This window comes from Astatotilapia calliptera, chromosome 6 (genome assembly GCF_900246225.1).
Source record: "Astatotilapia calliptera chromosome 6, fAstCal1.2, whole genome shotgun sequence".
Taxonomy (NCBI): domain Eukaryota; kingdom Metazoa; phylum Chordata; class Actinopteri; order Cichliformes; family Cichlidae; genus Astatotilapia; species Astatotilapia calliptera.
The window spans coordinates 10,356,280-10,371,925 of record NC_039307.1 but is presented as its reverse complement, the minus strand read 5'-3'; the positions used below and the strand labels follow the sequence as shown (position 1 = coordinate 10,371,925).

General features: G+C 40.0%; 2 protein-coding genes across 3 annotated transcripts; one reads left to right on the top strand and one right to left on the bottom strand.

The window, feature by feature from the left end:
- The first annotated feature begins 22 nt into the window (after positions 1-22).
- On the top strand, positions 23-6,382 carry crtac1a (cartilage acidic protein 1a). Of its 2 annotated transcripts, none has more exons than XM_026170220.1 (14): positions 23-187; positions 690-895; positions 983-1,179; positions 1,268-1,404; positions 1,488-1,644; positions 1,751-1,885; positions 3,226-3,362; positions 3,444-3,580; positions 3,686-3,768; positions 4,211-4,311; positions 4,448-4,616; positions 5,066-5,211; positions 5,448-5,487; positions 6,295-6,382. In XM_026170220.1, the coding sequence occupies exons 1-14, from the start codon at positions 83-85 to the stop codon at positions 6,309-6,311; spliced, it is 1,767 nt and encodes a 588-aa protein (XP_026026005.1). In that variant the 5' UTR covers positions 23-82; the 3' UTR covers positions 6,312-6,382. The 2 variants fall into 2 exon arrangements, with proteins under 2 accessions (XP_026026005.1, XP_026026007.1); XM_026170222.1 differs by lacking the exon at positions 6,295-6,382 and adding an exon at positions 5,569-5,781.
- A 1,209-nt stretch (positions 6,383-7,591) lies between these two features.
- golga7ba (golgin A7 family, member Ba) lies at positions 7,592-12,538 on the bottom strand. Its single transcript, XM_026170226.1, has 5 exons — positions 12,420-12,538; positions 11,264-11,389; positions 8,911-9,063; positions 8,713-8,814; positions 7,592-8,587 (listed from the first exon to the last, which is right to left on the bottom strand). The coding sequence occupies exons 1-5, from the start codon at positions 12,429-12,431 to the stop codon at positions 8,504-8,506; spliced, it is 477 nt and encodes a 158-aa protein (XP_026026011.1). The 5' UTR covers positions 12,432-12,538; the 3' UTR covers positions 7,592-8,503.
- Positions 12,539-15,646: the final 3,108 nt, after the last annotated feature.

Here is a 15,646-nt window from a genome sequence, read left to right as displayed (position 1 = left end):
CCATCTTCATCGGTCAGATAGTTCTTCGCTGATTGGACAGTATTCTCCGCGTTACACAAGGTGTTTCGTAAATTTGTAATTTATGAAACTTATTTGTGTAATAGAGGCGTTGACAAGCTCGCTTCACAACTATAAACACATCATCTTCACTGCAGGAGACGCATTTTCTCCTCCACACCTTGATACGGTAAGACGGTATTGCCATAATGAAGGGAATGAATTCTTGCTCACGCCTCTGCTTTGCACAAAATGGGGAAAAGGCTTCATCCATGTTTTTATTAAAATCAGTGAATTGCATGTCATTACGCTGGAGGAAAAACAAGTCAGAAATACAGAAAATGTATTTGCTGGAGAGCATTAATAACATATTAGTAGTTTTTGCGTTTTGTGTTTTTTAACGTCTTGAAATTTTATAGCTTTCTTAAAGGATTTAAAGGCTTTTGGTTGGTAGATTTAGACAGAAACACTCCACGTTTAAAACAATGTCTGGTGGTTATGTTTTTGTTTTTCTTCTTTCTTTTAACGTACTTATTTGATCGCTTTCGATCAATTCGGATAATTCTATTTTCATATTTAGTTTCAATTGTTAAGAAATGTTGTTTTGTTTTGTATTATAATTCTCAGTTTCAGATGTTTCTTGCAAGTTTTGTTCAAAACAAGATATCTTCCTGACTTCCGTGTCTCGCCAGGTTGGAATAATGTGGGGTTCGGGTCTGCTGCTCCTACTAGTGACACTCTGGCATCACTCCCATGCCCAAAACCTGAATCCCATGCTTCAGGTTGTTACACAGACCATGCTTCCCCCTGACAATCTGCACAATCCCACACAACTCAACTATGGGATGGCTGTGACAGATGTGGATGGTGATGGTGACCTGGAAGTGGTGGTGGCAGGGTAAGTGTTAGTGTATTACCATGTGTGAGGATTTTTATGCAGAAATTTGTGATAAAAAAAATAAATCAAAATCACGTTTTCTCTCAGGTACAACGGGCCCAACCTGGTGCTGAAGTATGACAGGACTCAGAAAAAGCTGGTAAACATTGCTGTTGATGACAGTAACTCTCCATACTATGCTCTGAGAGACCAGGCAGGAAATGCTATTGGAGTTGCTGCCTGCGATGTGGATGGAGATGGACGAGAAGAAATCTATTTTCTTAATACAAACAATGCCTACTCTGGTAAATATGATATTGCAAAGTCATCCTGAAATTAAAGTGTCATCAAAGTAATTTGAGGGAACCAAATAATTTTTCTTTCTCTGTCAAGGACGAGCAACATACACTGACAAGCTCTTCAAGTTTCGTAATGGCCGCTTTGAAGATCTGCTCAACGATGAGCTGAATGTACGTCGTGGTGTTGCTAATCGGATGGCGGGACGTTCAGTCGCATGTGTTGATAGAAAGGTGAGTGAACCCACCTATTTCTTCTATCTCATTGCATTTGAGTACATTATACGTTATTCTAAGTTACCGATGTTTCTGTGCAGGGAACAGGCCGTTACTCAGTCTACGTGGCGAACTACGCCAGTGGAAATGTTGGCCCCCACGCTCTCTTAGAAATGGACGAGGCTGCCAGTGATGTGAGCAAGGGCATCATCGCGCTGTCTGACGTAGCTGCTGAGGCCGGAGTCAACAGGTACACAGGTGAGATGTCACAGTGTTTACCTGAAACATGGGATTTTTTTTTTTGATTTTTTTTTTTGAAGTTGTCAAAAACAACTGAAAGCTTCACTGTTGGCTCGTTGGTCAGGTGGTCGCGGTGTGGTCGTTGGACCAATCCTGAGCGAGTCGAGGTCTGATGTGTTCTGTGACAATGAAAATGGACCTAACTTCCTGTTCAAGAATAATGGAAATGGGGCTTTTGTTGACATGGCAACACAGGCAGGTGAGAATGAAGTGGTAAGGGAACATGAAGCCTAACTCAGTAGTACTTTCTGCAGTCTGTCCTTCAACTTATGGTTTCATATCAGGTATTCTTTGTCTCATCTCACTCTTCCATTATTTGGTTTCTAATTTTAAATTTATTTACTTTTTTATTATTATATTATTATTATATATTATATTATTCATTTACCCTGTGAATGCCAGCTAGGAGGAACCTTTGTTTCGCTTTTCTGAACTGAATGGCTTGTGTCATATTTCAGGCCAGCTTATAGAACAAAATGCCTGAGTGTGCATCAGAAGTTAGTGGGGGTGGTCTCTGTTTATGCAGCAACCTTTGGAAAAAACCAGAAATTATAATAATAATAATAATAATAATGGATTGCATTTATTTAGCGCTTTTCGGGGCCCTCAAAGCGCTTTACAATTCCACTATTCATTCACTCTCACATTCACACACTGGTGGAGGCAAGCTACAGTTGTAGCCACAGCTGCCCTGGGGCAGACTGACAGAAGCGAGGCTGCCATATTGCGCCATCGGCCCCTCTGACCATTACCAGTAGGCAGCAGGTGAAGTGTCTTGCCCAAGGACACAACGACCGAGACTGTCCAAGCCGGGGCTCGAACCGGCAACCTTCCGGTTACAAGACGAACTGCCAACCACAATCGATATAGTCATCAAACTACATCTTTATTGATATGATGTGATTTATATATGATTTGTAGAGTTACCAAGAGATTAGAAATATTTGGAGGCTTTTATGTTTGACTGTTTATTTATCCATCAATCCTCTACTGCTTATCTGGGTTTGGGTCATAGGGGTAGCAGTCTAAGTAGAGAAGCCCAGATTTCCATCTGGCCACTTCTACCAGGTATGTAGAAATTTAGATTGACTGGTAAATTGACAGCTTCGCTTTTACACTCAGCTCTCTCCTTACCACAACAGGTCGTAGCAGGTGATGCCCTGTTTGATTTTAATCAGTCTATTTGCTTAGCTTACTATAACATTTGCTGGCTGTCTGGTAGGCTCATAAGGATAACACCTCATGAAGTAACACAGCCTGTCATGTGAATATTAATCAAACACAAGTGAAAATGCTAACTGGTGAGTTTAAGACATTCAGGTATGTGGAGCGTCTTACTGTTATTGAGCCAGGCTGATTTATCCCCCCAGAATCCAGTCCTTATGCTAAACTAATCTAGCAGTCTCCTGGATGTAGCACTAAATATAAGAGACATATGAAGGTCCTCTGATCACTTTTACTTATTTTTTTTTATTGTACAAAATTGTATTCCAGAAGCACTGTGATTAGTTGCTTTTAACACTGTGCCCATGCAAACAGGTGTGGAGGACCAATACCAGCATGGCAGAGGAGTAGCACTGGCTGACTTCAATGGAGATGGAAAGACAGACATTGTTTATGGCAACTGGAACGGCCCACACAGACTTTTCCTGCAGCGCAGCGATTCCAGTTTCCAGGTAAGAGAGGAGTGACAAAATTGGCAAAAACAAAAGGTTTTAATAAAGTGTATCTTGAGAGAAGTACAATTTTCTTTGCAGAATATTGCTACTGGAAGATTTGCTGAAGCCTCACCTATTCGCACAGTCATCGCTGCTGACTTTGATAATGACAAGGAGTTGGAGGTGTTCTTTAACAATATTGCCTACAGAGGAAATGCTCCCAATAGGCTGTTCAGGTTAGATTTCATGTATTTGTTAAATTTCCAATGAAATGTCTTTGTTAATTAAAAAATAACTGTTACTAGATTGATTTATTTTTTTGGCTGTTTCCTTTTTTGCAGGGTCTCAAGGAGGACTAATGCAGACCCTTTGATCCAGGAACTTAATGTGGGAGATGCTGAAGAGCCACAAGGGAGAGGAACAGGTCTGTAAACTCTTAATATCAGAGCACATTTTGTGCTGTTTTTCCTATGCATTTAACCGGCACGGTACATCTTAATGGATATCCGTTTAAAAATCTAACATATATTAAGTTGCCAATTCTTTTAGATGTGTAGTCCCAGGCAATACAGACACAAAATAGTGATATACAGATGTTTTTTTTCTAAAATATTACAATCAATTGAGAATGATTTTTATGGCTTTCTTGAAAAGTGACTCTATTGAAGTGTTGTTTCACCTGGTAACAAAACAATAATCAATATGTGAAAATATTAGAGAACATCCTAGCCGGTTAAAATATATTGAGGTTGCCTGAACTGCCTCTGTGTTTGGATGAGCCTCAGAAATATAACTGTCAGGGAGACTCCCCATTGACATTGATGTGTAGGTCAGTTCAGTGAAAGCACTCTGTGTGTTCTGGACAGGTGGTACTGTGACTGACTTGGATGGGGATGGACAGCTGGACCTGCTGTTGGCACACGGGGAGAGCGCCCAGCAGCCAATCTCTGTCTTTAAGGTCACGCAGGTGGGTGTGCGTGTGTGTATTTGTCGGGTGGAGTTTGTTTGTTTTTCTTTTTACTAACAGCCTAATGATATACCTACTAACTGGTCTTCTTATTATTAGTTAGCGAATAATAATCCATGAACATCCTTGTTGCTAGGGATCATCCAATAACTGGCTGCGGGTCATTCCTCGCACCCAGTTTGGTTCTTTCGCCCGGGGTGCCAAGGTGACAGTCTTCACCAGTCAGAGTGGAGCTCACACGCGCATCATTGATGGAGGCTCTGGATATCTATGTGAGATGGAGCCAGTCGCCCACTTTGGTTTAGGTGATTTCCTTTTAAATGTTGTAGACACTGAAAAAACAGCAGACACCTCACAAGTAAACACTAGAGCAGATTGTTGGCCAAACAGCTTTTTTTTTTTTTGTGATCGTGCATCTATCCTGTCAAACACTAGAACTCAGTATGTGTGCCTTTGTCATTGGTGTTTTTAGACATCTCAGCTAAACAATAGTATCCCTGATATTTTTTTACTTTAAACCAGATACTGGTGTTATAACTAATGGCTGGTAAAAGTTTACAAATTTTGGGATATAAGCTAATGTCCTTTCTTGCTAAAATTAAGATGAGATGCTCTCACATCAGTCTGTAAAACATAGTTTGATAGTCAGGAGGCAGGTAGCATCCCAGCAGATATTTTTAAATCTAATCCCAAAATACAAATTTGTACTTGTAAAATGTAACGTAGTATTGTGTCTTGTACTCATGACTCCCAGGAAATGATGAGGTGAAGGTGCTCGAGGTCTCCTGGCCAGACAGCACTAGTTTTACTCGAGCTCTTCAGGCTGGTGAAATGAACTCTGTGTTGGAAGTCACCTATCCCAAAGAAGGGGAAACCACTGAGCTTGCCAATGACACGCAGGTACACAGCTCGAATTCCCAGCATGAATTATGAACACGCCTTTTTTTCTGTTAGTGGAGCAGTGAATTGAACAACACCAAAGCCTTAATCTCTCTCTCTCTCTGGTTAGTTTAATTATAAGATATTTTACTCCTACCTTTCAAAAAATAAAAGTAAATTGTTTTTAAAACGTCTCAGAATCAGCTTATTTGGTTTGGATAAAAACCTTTTCCTCTATTTTTTTCTTTTCTTTTTAGTGTGGTAACGGCTTTACTGTCAGGAATGGACGCTGTGCAGGTGAGCAAGTCTTAAAGATTCATAAAATAATCCAAAACCAGATATTATTTTATTTTTAATTGAATGTTTATTTTTCTACAGGTCTTTAAAGAGAATCACATGAAATGCAATAAAGGATTTTTGTGGTTTACAATAATGTTACAGAAAAAAAATGTCTTTTGCTTTGGTTTTTAAAAGGGAGAGCTGGTTGTTTTTTTTTACTCTGTGAGCAGATTTATTTCATTTTCCTTTTTTTAAGATTTCTTTTCTCTTTTATGGCTTTAAATGAAGTGAATAAACTTGTTCCTATCAATACACCGGCTCTTTCAAATTATTTCATAGCTCAAAAGTCAGTCTTAACTGTTCTAGTACTCACATTTTAATCCTCCAGTCTCAGCATTACCCCTGCTACCCTGAGAGTAACAAATGCAAGGAAGTGTTTCCTGCGTGACTTAAGAGATGCTGAATTTGCACTAAAAACGTGCTGAAACAGAACAAGACACACGAACTGTGGCTGACACAGAGTAACTGAAAGTATTTAGTGCAAACCACAAAGGTTACCCTGAGTTCCCCAATTTTCCCCACTTGTACCTGTCCTCGTCTTCACACGTGGATGACCAAGTCTTCATTTTTAGTCATTCTGTTTGTTTAGTATTAATCTGATGTCTGCTTGTCTGTCTCGTCCTCCCTCACTGTTACTCTCCTCTGTTCTCTCCACCCATGCAGCATTGGCTCCATTTTATGATGGTGTTCGATCTTCGGTCTCCATGTTTGAAGCCTCCTGGTTTAAGACAGTTTTATTACAGTGTGTTTTATTCCTGTCTGCAGTATCAGAAATGAAGTGAGACTAGTCTTCAGGGAAAAGACAACCTCTATCCAGCGCTGGTCACCTGGATCTAACACCTGCTAGAACAAATTACTGTGACATGCATGGAGCATGTCCATCCTGAACTTTGCTTGTTTGTTTTGATGAGCTGGCTGCATGTGGAAGCTGTAGTGCCAAATAACCAGTTAGTGCATGCAGGCATGAGGAATTTGTAACAAAATAAGCAATACGCTTAAATTGTTAAGTAATTTTTTAAGGCAGGTTTTTTTTGTTACCTCTGTGCTACTTAGGTATCGGTGACTGTTAGCAGTGTCCACAATACCACGGCCCTGAGTGGACATTATCAATTTGTTAATTTCTTTACCACTTTGTCAGCTTTGTCTGCTGTGAAGACAAAATGCCTTTAGAAAAAAAGGGCTGCATAAAATTATACATCTTTGGTTTTTTTGGAAATGGTGTCCGTCTCCAGTAAATTTAAGATTTAATGATGTTTAATATTGTTGTCTTTTACACTGATTTACGGATCATGTTACTGTCAAGCTAAAGAATTAAACCAAATATTTTGGTAATAAACTCTAAGCTTACTGACATGTCAAACAAAGTGTACACAACATTGCCTTTGAGTTTAAGTGACAAATCCAGCAGCTACATTATCACTGATTTGGGCTGTTTGCTTACTGTATCTTTAATGCATTATTGATAACTCAGTGAGAGCTTTGACACTGAAACAAAGCACTTGGATTTTAGACTAACAATTTGATCAAGTACTGAAAACTGTGGAGCTCAGAGGAACTACACGACCAGTATGTCATCCGTAGGCGTTGCTATGAGCAATCCTCTTCACCTTCCATGCTGAGAGTATTAATGCAGAAATGTTAACCAGTGCTGCTTTTGATATTTGCAAACTTCCATTTAGCAGCTGCTCTTCTATATTCCTGCTTAGATAATCTGTGTCCTTCCTTCCATCACATTTGATTTGATGCTGAGGATGGTAGTGTTGTCTGAATGGGGCAGGTTCAACTAGAAAGATTTTTATACCCAATCTAAATGATGACACTCTAAGGCAGAGAGAAAAATTGGCAACAACAGATAAAGGGAGGGAAATATGGATGCCTGGGAGGTATTTATAGCGTTGCACTTGCTTGTTTACATGAAACTTGGTTTCTGGTTTATGTCCAACAAGCAGCTCAGATTGAGTACTGAGCCTTTTCTTATGTTTGTAATCATTTAAAATGCTTAATATGAGTAACACTGATTTCATATATTTGTATAATACAAGAACAATGAGCTCGATGGGGCTGTGATGAAACTGTTTATTTGACGCCAGTCATTTCTACCATGTGTATTAAAACAATAAGCAGTATGAAAACTTGTTCTTGCACAAAATGTCACCAAAATAAAAGAAACATTCACATTTGTGAGCCAGTTTGTTTTTTGGCAGTTATTTTTCTTTGGAAGTCTGTTCATAAAGCAGGGAAGGGTTGGTGTATTTTCATAAACACTTACAGGTATAATTTAGGAAGACATTTCTGACCCATCCCTTCTTTACTTACTGCTGCGCTTCACGCACAACGAGTCTTTGCATAATCTAAATTTAGGAAGAGTTGCTCTCGCTCAATGAAACCAAGAGGTTAGTACTTGGATTTGTGGCTATGACTTTAAAAAAGGAAATACAAGCTTCATCATAAATATGGAGGATCTGCTACATTATGGATGACTTAAATGGCATTCATCTGCTGCCAGACAGCATGATTTAGAGCCGATTTGGAAGAGGTGCTGAATTTGGGGTCTAGTCTTGTGTTTGGTCCAGTGTTTGGGGTGCAGCCCAGGTTGATCTGGCCTACGTGGTACAATGACAGCAGATGAGGCACTTCGTCCCTTTTATCTTGAAATCAGACAGGAAGGAGAGAAATGGTGGGATCACACAAAGCATCACTAGCTGCATCTTTTCATCCTTTTCATTGAGACATTACATCTTAGCAAAAGTGCATCAGCACCTGCACATTTCTTTCGTAATAAACCACTAAAGTGCGTGTTTCAAGTGTCTACTCTGAACAAGTTAGGGACATGATGGGGAAAAAAAACTGGTGAATACTTTGTGTGAGCGTAGCTGAGGGGGTGGTTGGTGTTGGAAGAGGAGTCGTATTACATCCTAGGTTTTCCTTCATGGTTGTGAGTGATCAGGTGGACACAGGTTTAGGAAGCATCCAGTCATCGAGCAGTGCTGCCGGACACAGAGCTGCTCCCTGAGCTGGAGCCACTGGAGCCCCGATCTTCATAGATGGAGATCTCTATCTGTTAAAAGTTGTTAAGGAACAAAAATGATCTGTGGTTTATAATAAATTGCACAAATATTTTACAGAAATGTGGTTTTGTTTTGCTTTTTTTTGCAATACACCCAAAATTCAGAATAAGGATACAACACGCATTCCCCTTTCTATGGGATCTGTGATAAGGAGACCTCTGGGAGCATAAATCTTCTCATTCTGCTCCTGAATGTACTTGGCAATCTTCTTCAGCACCTGACACACAGACGGAAGAGGAAAAATGAGAAGCAATATAAAATCCAAACTACATGTTAATTTGTCCCAGAACATCAAAATGTATTGGATTCTGACCTTCTCATAACGTGTCTCCATGCAGAGGAAAATGAGATATGCTGTAGCGCAGGCCAGACACCCTTCCAAGTAGGACTGTCCTCCAATCTTTTCTGCCTCTGCATAATAGTTATTCAGCGTCTTCACAGTGTCCTCAAACAGTGTTCGCTCGATCTGGAGACAGACAAAAGAGCAGAAATGGGGTCAGTGAGTAGCAACAGCAAATACTATGTTTAATAAAGTAACTTACTGAGCTGGAGAAGGGAAAAAATATTGCATGATTTTAATTTCCCCTTTGAAGTCACTTCCATGGAAGACGCTGCGAGTGTTTTATTGCCCATGCACTTGCGAGATTTCAGCACAAACCTCAAACATCAGCTAACGTGTGAAACTGACCTTCATTTCAAGAATCGTCAGTGCTGATGAGACCTGGGACTCCAGCTATGACCCAGTGACCAGCTGTGTTTATTCCTCCACATTTACAACAATACCTATGAAGCTTTAAGACGAGACCCCACAAGCAACTATGAAAAGAAAGTCATCAGTTGCCTACAACAACTTGAAATGGATGAAGCCACTGACTACACTTCCTGTACCCAGGAAATGCTATACCCTGTATATATGGACTTCCAAAGATCCACAAAGGAGTCCCAAGCAGTATCAACTCAGCCACCTACAAAATTTCCAAGCACCTTGCAACCATCCTAGCTCCCTTGTGGGGAACACACATCATCACATCTAAACTCTGAAATCAAAACCCAAGAAGTAGAAGCCTTCACTGTTCACATCGACTCAGTGGATAGAATGATAGTTTACCAGGAAAGATACAAAGTATAACAGTTTGTCATTTCTGGAAGCCTACACACACAGACCAGTACCTACTCTTTGACTCCCACCACCCTCTGGAACACAAACTTGGAGTAATCAGGACCCTACAACACAGAAACTGTTCCCTTTAAGCCAGAAGGAAAAGAAAGGGAACACACACATGTAAATAAAGCTCTTAAAACATGTGGATTTCCCAATTGAGCTTTCATCAAATCAGCAAGGATGCACAGAAAATAAGGTCAGACACCAACTAGGGAGAATCAGAAGGACAAACGTCATATCTTATGTAGCCAGTTTATCAAAGAAACTCAGGAGAGTCTTCTCCAAGCAGGACATCCCAGTGTAGTCCAGACACAGCCACACACATTTAGACAAAAGCTGGTTGATCCCAAGGAAAAAACCTCCAAACACAAACTAAACAATGTAGTGTATGCAGTACAGTGCAGCGAGGAGGGCTCCATTGGAGAAACCAAGCAGCCACTCCGTAAACACTTGGCACAACATAAAAGAGCCACCTTGACAGGACAAGACTCAGCTGTACATCTGCATCTAAAGGACAAAGGTCACTCGTCTTGAAAGACGAGTCTAAGAGGCCATCTATGTCCACTCTGAACAGAGGGTGTGGCTTACAACACCAACTGTCTGCCACCTACAGTGCAGTTTTGAAATCCCTGCACAGATGCCTTAACGCCCACTCACATCATGCATCAGTTGATCTCAATAGGTCATATAATAGGGTGAGGCAAGGTCTCACAATGGTTTCACCCACACCTCTGGTTATAATGACCCACACCCTTTTTCCCACCTTGGCTCATGTGATGAGGCACATAATCAATAGTGGGTCAGCAACCCTCTTAATGGACGACTTACACCTCATACTTTTTACTCCACAGTGATAAAAGCTAGCGAGGTAATGACTGACCAAATCACAGAGCTTTGTGCGTATATCATTCTACACAGCATAACAATTTTATCTAGCAATCAGGAATTTTGTTTGCTTTATCTACATGTGAAAGAACCGATCTGAGTCATGAAACCCTTATATTGCTACATTAAAAATCAATAAAATAAAGGGAATTAAGTGTCTGATGCTGAAAGATTCACTTTTTGTCCACCCCAAATGAACTCTACACACATATGATATGATGACATAAGGCTTTATTCTATACGTGTTAAAATGATGCCAAAAATAGGGAACATGATCCTCAATAAATAACATGTTTAAAAAGAAGTGGGAAGAAGCATTCAAATACGCTGAAACCAGTGAACAACAGAGAATGTGGAGTGATTTGTGTGTTTTGCTTTACTCCGTACTGAAATGAAACTTTGTTACTGTATATGCGTTTATATTTATTATATTATTTATATTATTTTGCATCTATTATCAAGCATATGAATGTCATGATAATGCCTTTTAACAGACTTTTTCTTTTCAGACCATGATGCTAACAAAGATCTAAATGCTTGTATGATCTGCACCTATTAAAACACAATATAAAACCTAGAATTAAATCACATTACACTGTAACTCCTCCAGTTTCCTTACCCTGCTCTCCAACTCAGAGGGGAACTTGGTCTGAAACTTGCAGGTGGTTCCTTCACTGTAGTCTCTCTGAATGAATACTTTGTTGGCCAGAGATGCACTGTGCCTCAACTCCTGCAGGTTATGAAACTGTGGGAATCAAATAACACACAGAGAGAGAGTAATACAGTAAGGGTTAATATAGTATCTCTTTAATGAGTCCCAAAAGAGAGCTATGTATCCCTCTATGTGCATCCCTGAGAACCTGTTCACCTGTAATGTGTACAAACAGCAGCTGATTTAGAGGAACAGGGTGATGGAGTAGATGTGATCGATCACTCGTTGGCTCAGTGTCTGCACGCTTTTCTGCTTTGTTGACTGCTGGAGCAAAGCCCAGCATCAGACATACGATCTTTTACACACACACACACTTTCTCTTGGTCTTTCAGGAAAGCAGGGAGACGGGACAACATTTCACTACGGCTAAACACGGATCGATTACACGGAACAAGCTGAAGCAGACTTTTAGAGGCCAAACAAGTATTACATACAAGCTTGTTTATGCTTGATATAATCAGTTTTGTGCGTCACCATTATTTTTGGTTACATGAAAGCACAGATGGAGGAAAAGGGAGTCAGGCAAAGCACGGAGGAAGGTCGGGGTGGAGTGGCTTCTGTCCATGGTGCTGAACGGCTGTCCTCCGTGTGTGTGTGAGTGGGTATGTGTGTGTAGTCAAACACAGTTGCTTGTCACCGGATTAACGTGGCTTCTCAATACACAAAAACAGATCTGCTTTCACCAAAACAGCTTAACATGGCAGGGACGGAGGGGGCTGCACTGATCCTTTTTTCTTATAGCTCAGCTGACTTTCAAAAATGCCTCCCTCCCTTTTTTTTTTCTCTTTAAACAAAATACTAGAACGCGTTTATGTGGTAAAAAAAAAAAAAAAAAAAAGACAGAAATGAAAACGACCAAATCCTCTGGCGAAACTGGCGTGATAATGTAGGACACAGTGGTCACTCCAGATACAAGTGATCCGCACAGGTTAACCGTGTGCAGCCTCCATGCCCTCAACGTCCGTGTTAACTGGAGCCGCGCCTGTTTCGTTTAAACCTTCATGTCACTGTTCGTGCCGGTAACCGGACCCGAGCTGGAAATTAAACCGAGCGAGTGTCTTACCTCTGTCGCCATGTTGCACCGTGCATCCGTGGCTGTAGGGACGAGTCCCTTCACGCTCTGAAACCGCTTAGTGGGACACGGAAGGGGGGAGGGTGGGGAGAGGAGGAGAGGCTTGTAATCCTGAGGGGGCGGGGCTTAATGTAGTAGAGTGTTCGGCTTTTTCTTCAGTCTCAACTTGACTTTGCAGGACGTCGGGGTGGGGGAGACGACCTCCAAACCTGAAAAATGCAGCCAGAGCGGAGAATGTGGAAGTGTCAAAAACTGCAGTTCCTCTGCTGGCCACTTGAGGCGGTCTCTGAAAGGGAGTCAGCTAGTTATCTGCCATGCTGCACATTTTGGTATCGATCAGATATGAACTAAATATTGCCGATACTAATACCGATACTGATATGTTTAACCTATAAAGGCAACTTATAAAGGGTTTAAGGGGTTAGGTTTCTTTTTTGGAGACCTGGAATGTCAATGTGCCTGTCTTTAATACACTTTGGGTCAGCTTGTACATGTACATTTAACACAAAAAGGTTCAGACATTTTTCACAGTGTATGTTTGAGGTCTAAATACTGAAGTTGGAGGATAGAATTAGAAATATCAATACTATTGCGCTAGTATTGCGATACTTATACCAGCATTGGGATCGACCCCCCCCCAAATAGAGGCAATAGTGTCCCTCCTCACAGCAGTTCAAAGTTTTTATAACTCATTCACCTGATAATTGAATCAGGGGCGTGGCTGCTTGATTGACAGGTGTTCTGACATAGGATGCTGCAGGTCCTCATCCACTATTTGGAGTGAAATTGAGGTTTTGAAGCCATGTGACTGTTAACCAAGTGACATTAACTTGTCTGCCATTTTGGACATATGATAATATAGAGTCAAATCAATAAGACAGCAATCATACAAGTTTAGAGGACATCTGGCAACCATCTCCACATCCAGAACCCTTAGAGTTAGAATTGTGGCCACCACCGTATTTCTGGAAGGTCGAAACTACTTTAAAGCATAACACAATCCAAAAAGGTGAATTAAAAAAAACTCAAACAAACTGTAAACATGTTGTTTTGATTGCTGGGTTTGGTCTTTTCTAGCCTGCTTTTGCCTTTGGAAGCAACCTCAAGAGGCTATTAGAGGAACTGCATTTATTGATAATTAGGTGTTTGCTTTTATTTTATTTGTTTTACAAAATCTCCATGTAAATTTCATAATATGTGTTAAAAAGGCTTCATGAAATAAGTTTTTCCTTACAAAACTATATCTAAAATATAAATTTCTGTGACAAGAGCTTTTTGGTTTTATGTTCAGGAAATGAGAGCTTGTTTGAAACAGATTGCAGTCTTGATTATTAGTAGTAGCCTATACTATAAGCTATATGTTAAAGAAAGCAGCATCATTCATCCTAAATTTTCAAATAAAATTTATTACAGCTCCATTTTGTGATTTAACAACTAATTTTTCTCTCATTTAAAAACAATCGAAATGAGTCTAAATGGCAATTAGTTTTTAAAACTTCAAATGTCACTTCAAGGTCTTACTTGAAGTGTCGTTATTTGTATTTTCTTTCCCATATCTGCACCCTTTACAGTAGAGCTTTCTTGTTTAACCTTCCTCTGGCATAAACATTATGAGTTTATCAGTGGGAGTGACCCATTTCACTTTACACATCATAATTTAATCCACTAGTTCAGACAAATATTTGTAAAACCAACTTTGAGGATCTATCACCAGCATATCACTGAAAATGTTGATACTTGAATAAATTAGTTAAAAGTTAAACACCAAATTTTAAATGAAGGAATTCAAACTTTTATTTCTAAATGGAATAAATCAATCAAATGAAGCTGTTTTGAAAAAAAAAAAAAAAATTTCTGATGCTTTTTTTAAAGTGTGGTACAACTGTGCTTTGAAATGACAATGCCTTTTAGTTGCTAATAAAATGATTCCCATGCCAAAAGGAACATACTTACCACCTGTCACTTTAATTGCTGCTGTGGTTACGCTCATCATGGCCACGAGTGCCATGCTCATTTTGAGCTTTTAATTGATTTCAATGACCGAACTATTCTTTTTTCCAGAGTGGAATGATCATACAGCATACATCTTCAACAACTTGTAAAAACAAGTCCTAATTTATTTTTGATTTTCTCTCATCTGCACAGGGTCAAAGTGATACATGTAGCCACATATATACACATAGACCCACATTTTTATTTGGCTAAATGTCTCTTAGCAAGTTGCACCTCGAGAAGGTGCTTTTATTCTTCTGGCATAATCTTGGCTGGATAGTTCTTGGCAGAATTGGTAGAGATCATTTAAATTGGTTGATTTTCTGGCACCAACTCAGCTTTTAAGCATAGTCTACATATTTTCAGTAAGGTTGAGTTCAGGGCTTTGATTGGGATCATTGTCCTGTTGGAATATTTGACTGTGTACAATTTTCAACCCTTTAGCTGTTGATGTGAAGTCAAGTTGAAGAATTTGGAGGTAGTCCTTCTCTTTCATTACTCCATCAATCTTGTGCAATGCATCAATGCCATTAGCATCAAAACAGACAATGATGCTTCCACAAGCGTGCTTGAGAGGTGGCATTGTGTTCTTTGGGATGAAAGCCTCACCTTTCTGCTCCTTTAAACATGCCCCTTATAAATAAGCAAATACCTCAATCTTTGTCTCATCTGATCATATTACTTTTCTCCAGAAGGCATCTGGCTTGTCACTGTGGGCAGGTGAAAATTCCAGTCGAGCTTAAAAGTTATAATTTTAGACCAGGGCTTTTGGTACATTCTCAGTCCATTGTAGAAGTTGCTTCACTGTGGACAGTGGCTCTGGTGTTCCACCAGTTTCCAGTTAACAGCAATTTTCTCTCACCTGAGGGTGACTATTTTGGTCTCTTGTAGACCTTGGAAAAGTAGTGATACGTCCAATTGTTAAGTTTGTTTGAACTGATTATCTTTGAATACAGCTGTTTAGAAACGGCTCCAAGAGGCCTTTCCAGTTTGTGTAAATCTCCAGTTCTAATTTAAGGCTTCACTGAGTTTCTTGCACTTTCCAATTGCAGTATTGGTCACTCCACCATGGCAGCAAAGAGAAGCTAGCAGCTGTAGTCATTCACAATCACTCTTGAGAAATTAAGAGACCTTGGCCTCGCCACCACACTGTAGAACCTTCAGCACCATTTATTGAAACATTTAACGGAGCGTGTGCATATATTTGAGCCCTTGCATAAAATTTT

What these genes read in the sequence shown, in the direction of transcription:
- crtac1a (XM_026170220.1), top strand. Translation starts at nt 83, where the DNA reads ATGAAACTTATTTGTGTAATAGAGGCGTTGACAAGCTCGCTTCACAAC. An exon ending in GCCACAAGGGAGAGGAACAG is followed by an intron (nt 3,769 to 4,210) that starts GTCTGTAAACTC and finishes TGTTCTGGACAG; the next exon opens with GTGGTACTGTGACTGACTTG. An exon ending in AGCTTGCCAATGACACGCAG is followed by an intron (nt 5,212 to 5,447) that starts GTACACAGCTCG and finishes TTTTCTTTTTAG; the next exon opens with TGTGGTAACGGCTTTACTGT.
- golga7ba (XM_026170226.1), bottom strand. An exon ending in TGGAGACACGTTATGAGAAG is followed by an intron (nt 8,815 to 8,910) that starts GTCAGAATCCAA and finishes TCTGTGTGTCAG; the next exon opens with GTGCTGAAGAAGATTGCCAA. An exon ending in TAGAAAGGGGAATGCGTGTT is followed by an intron (nt 8,588 to 8,712) that starts GTATCCTTATTC and finishes AACTTTTAACAG; the next exon opens with ATAGAGATCTCCATCTATGA.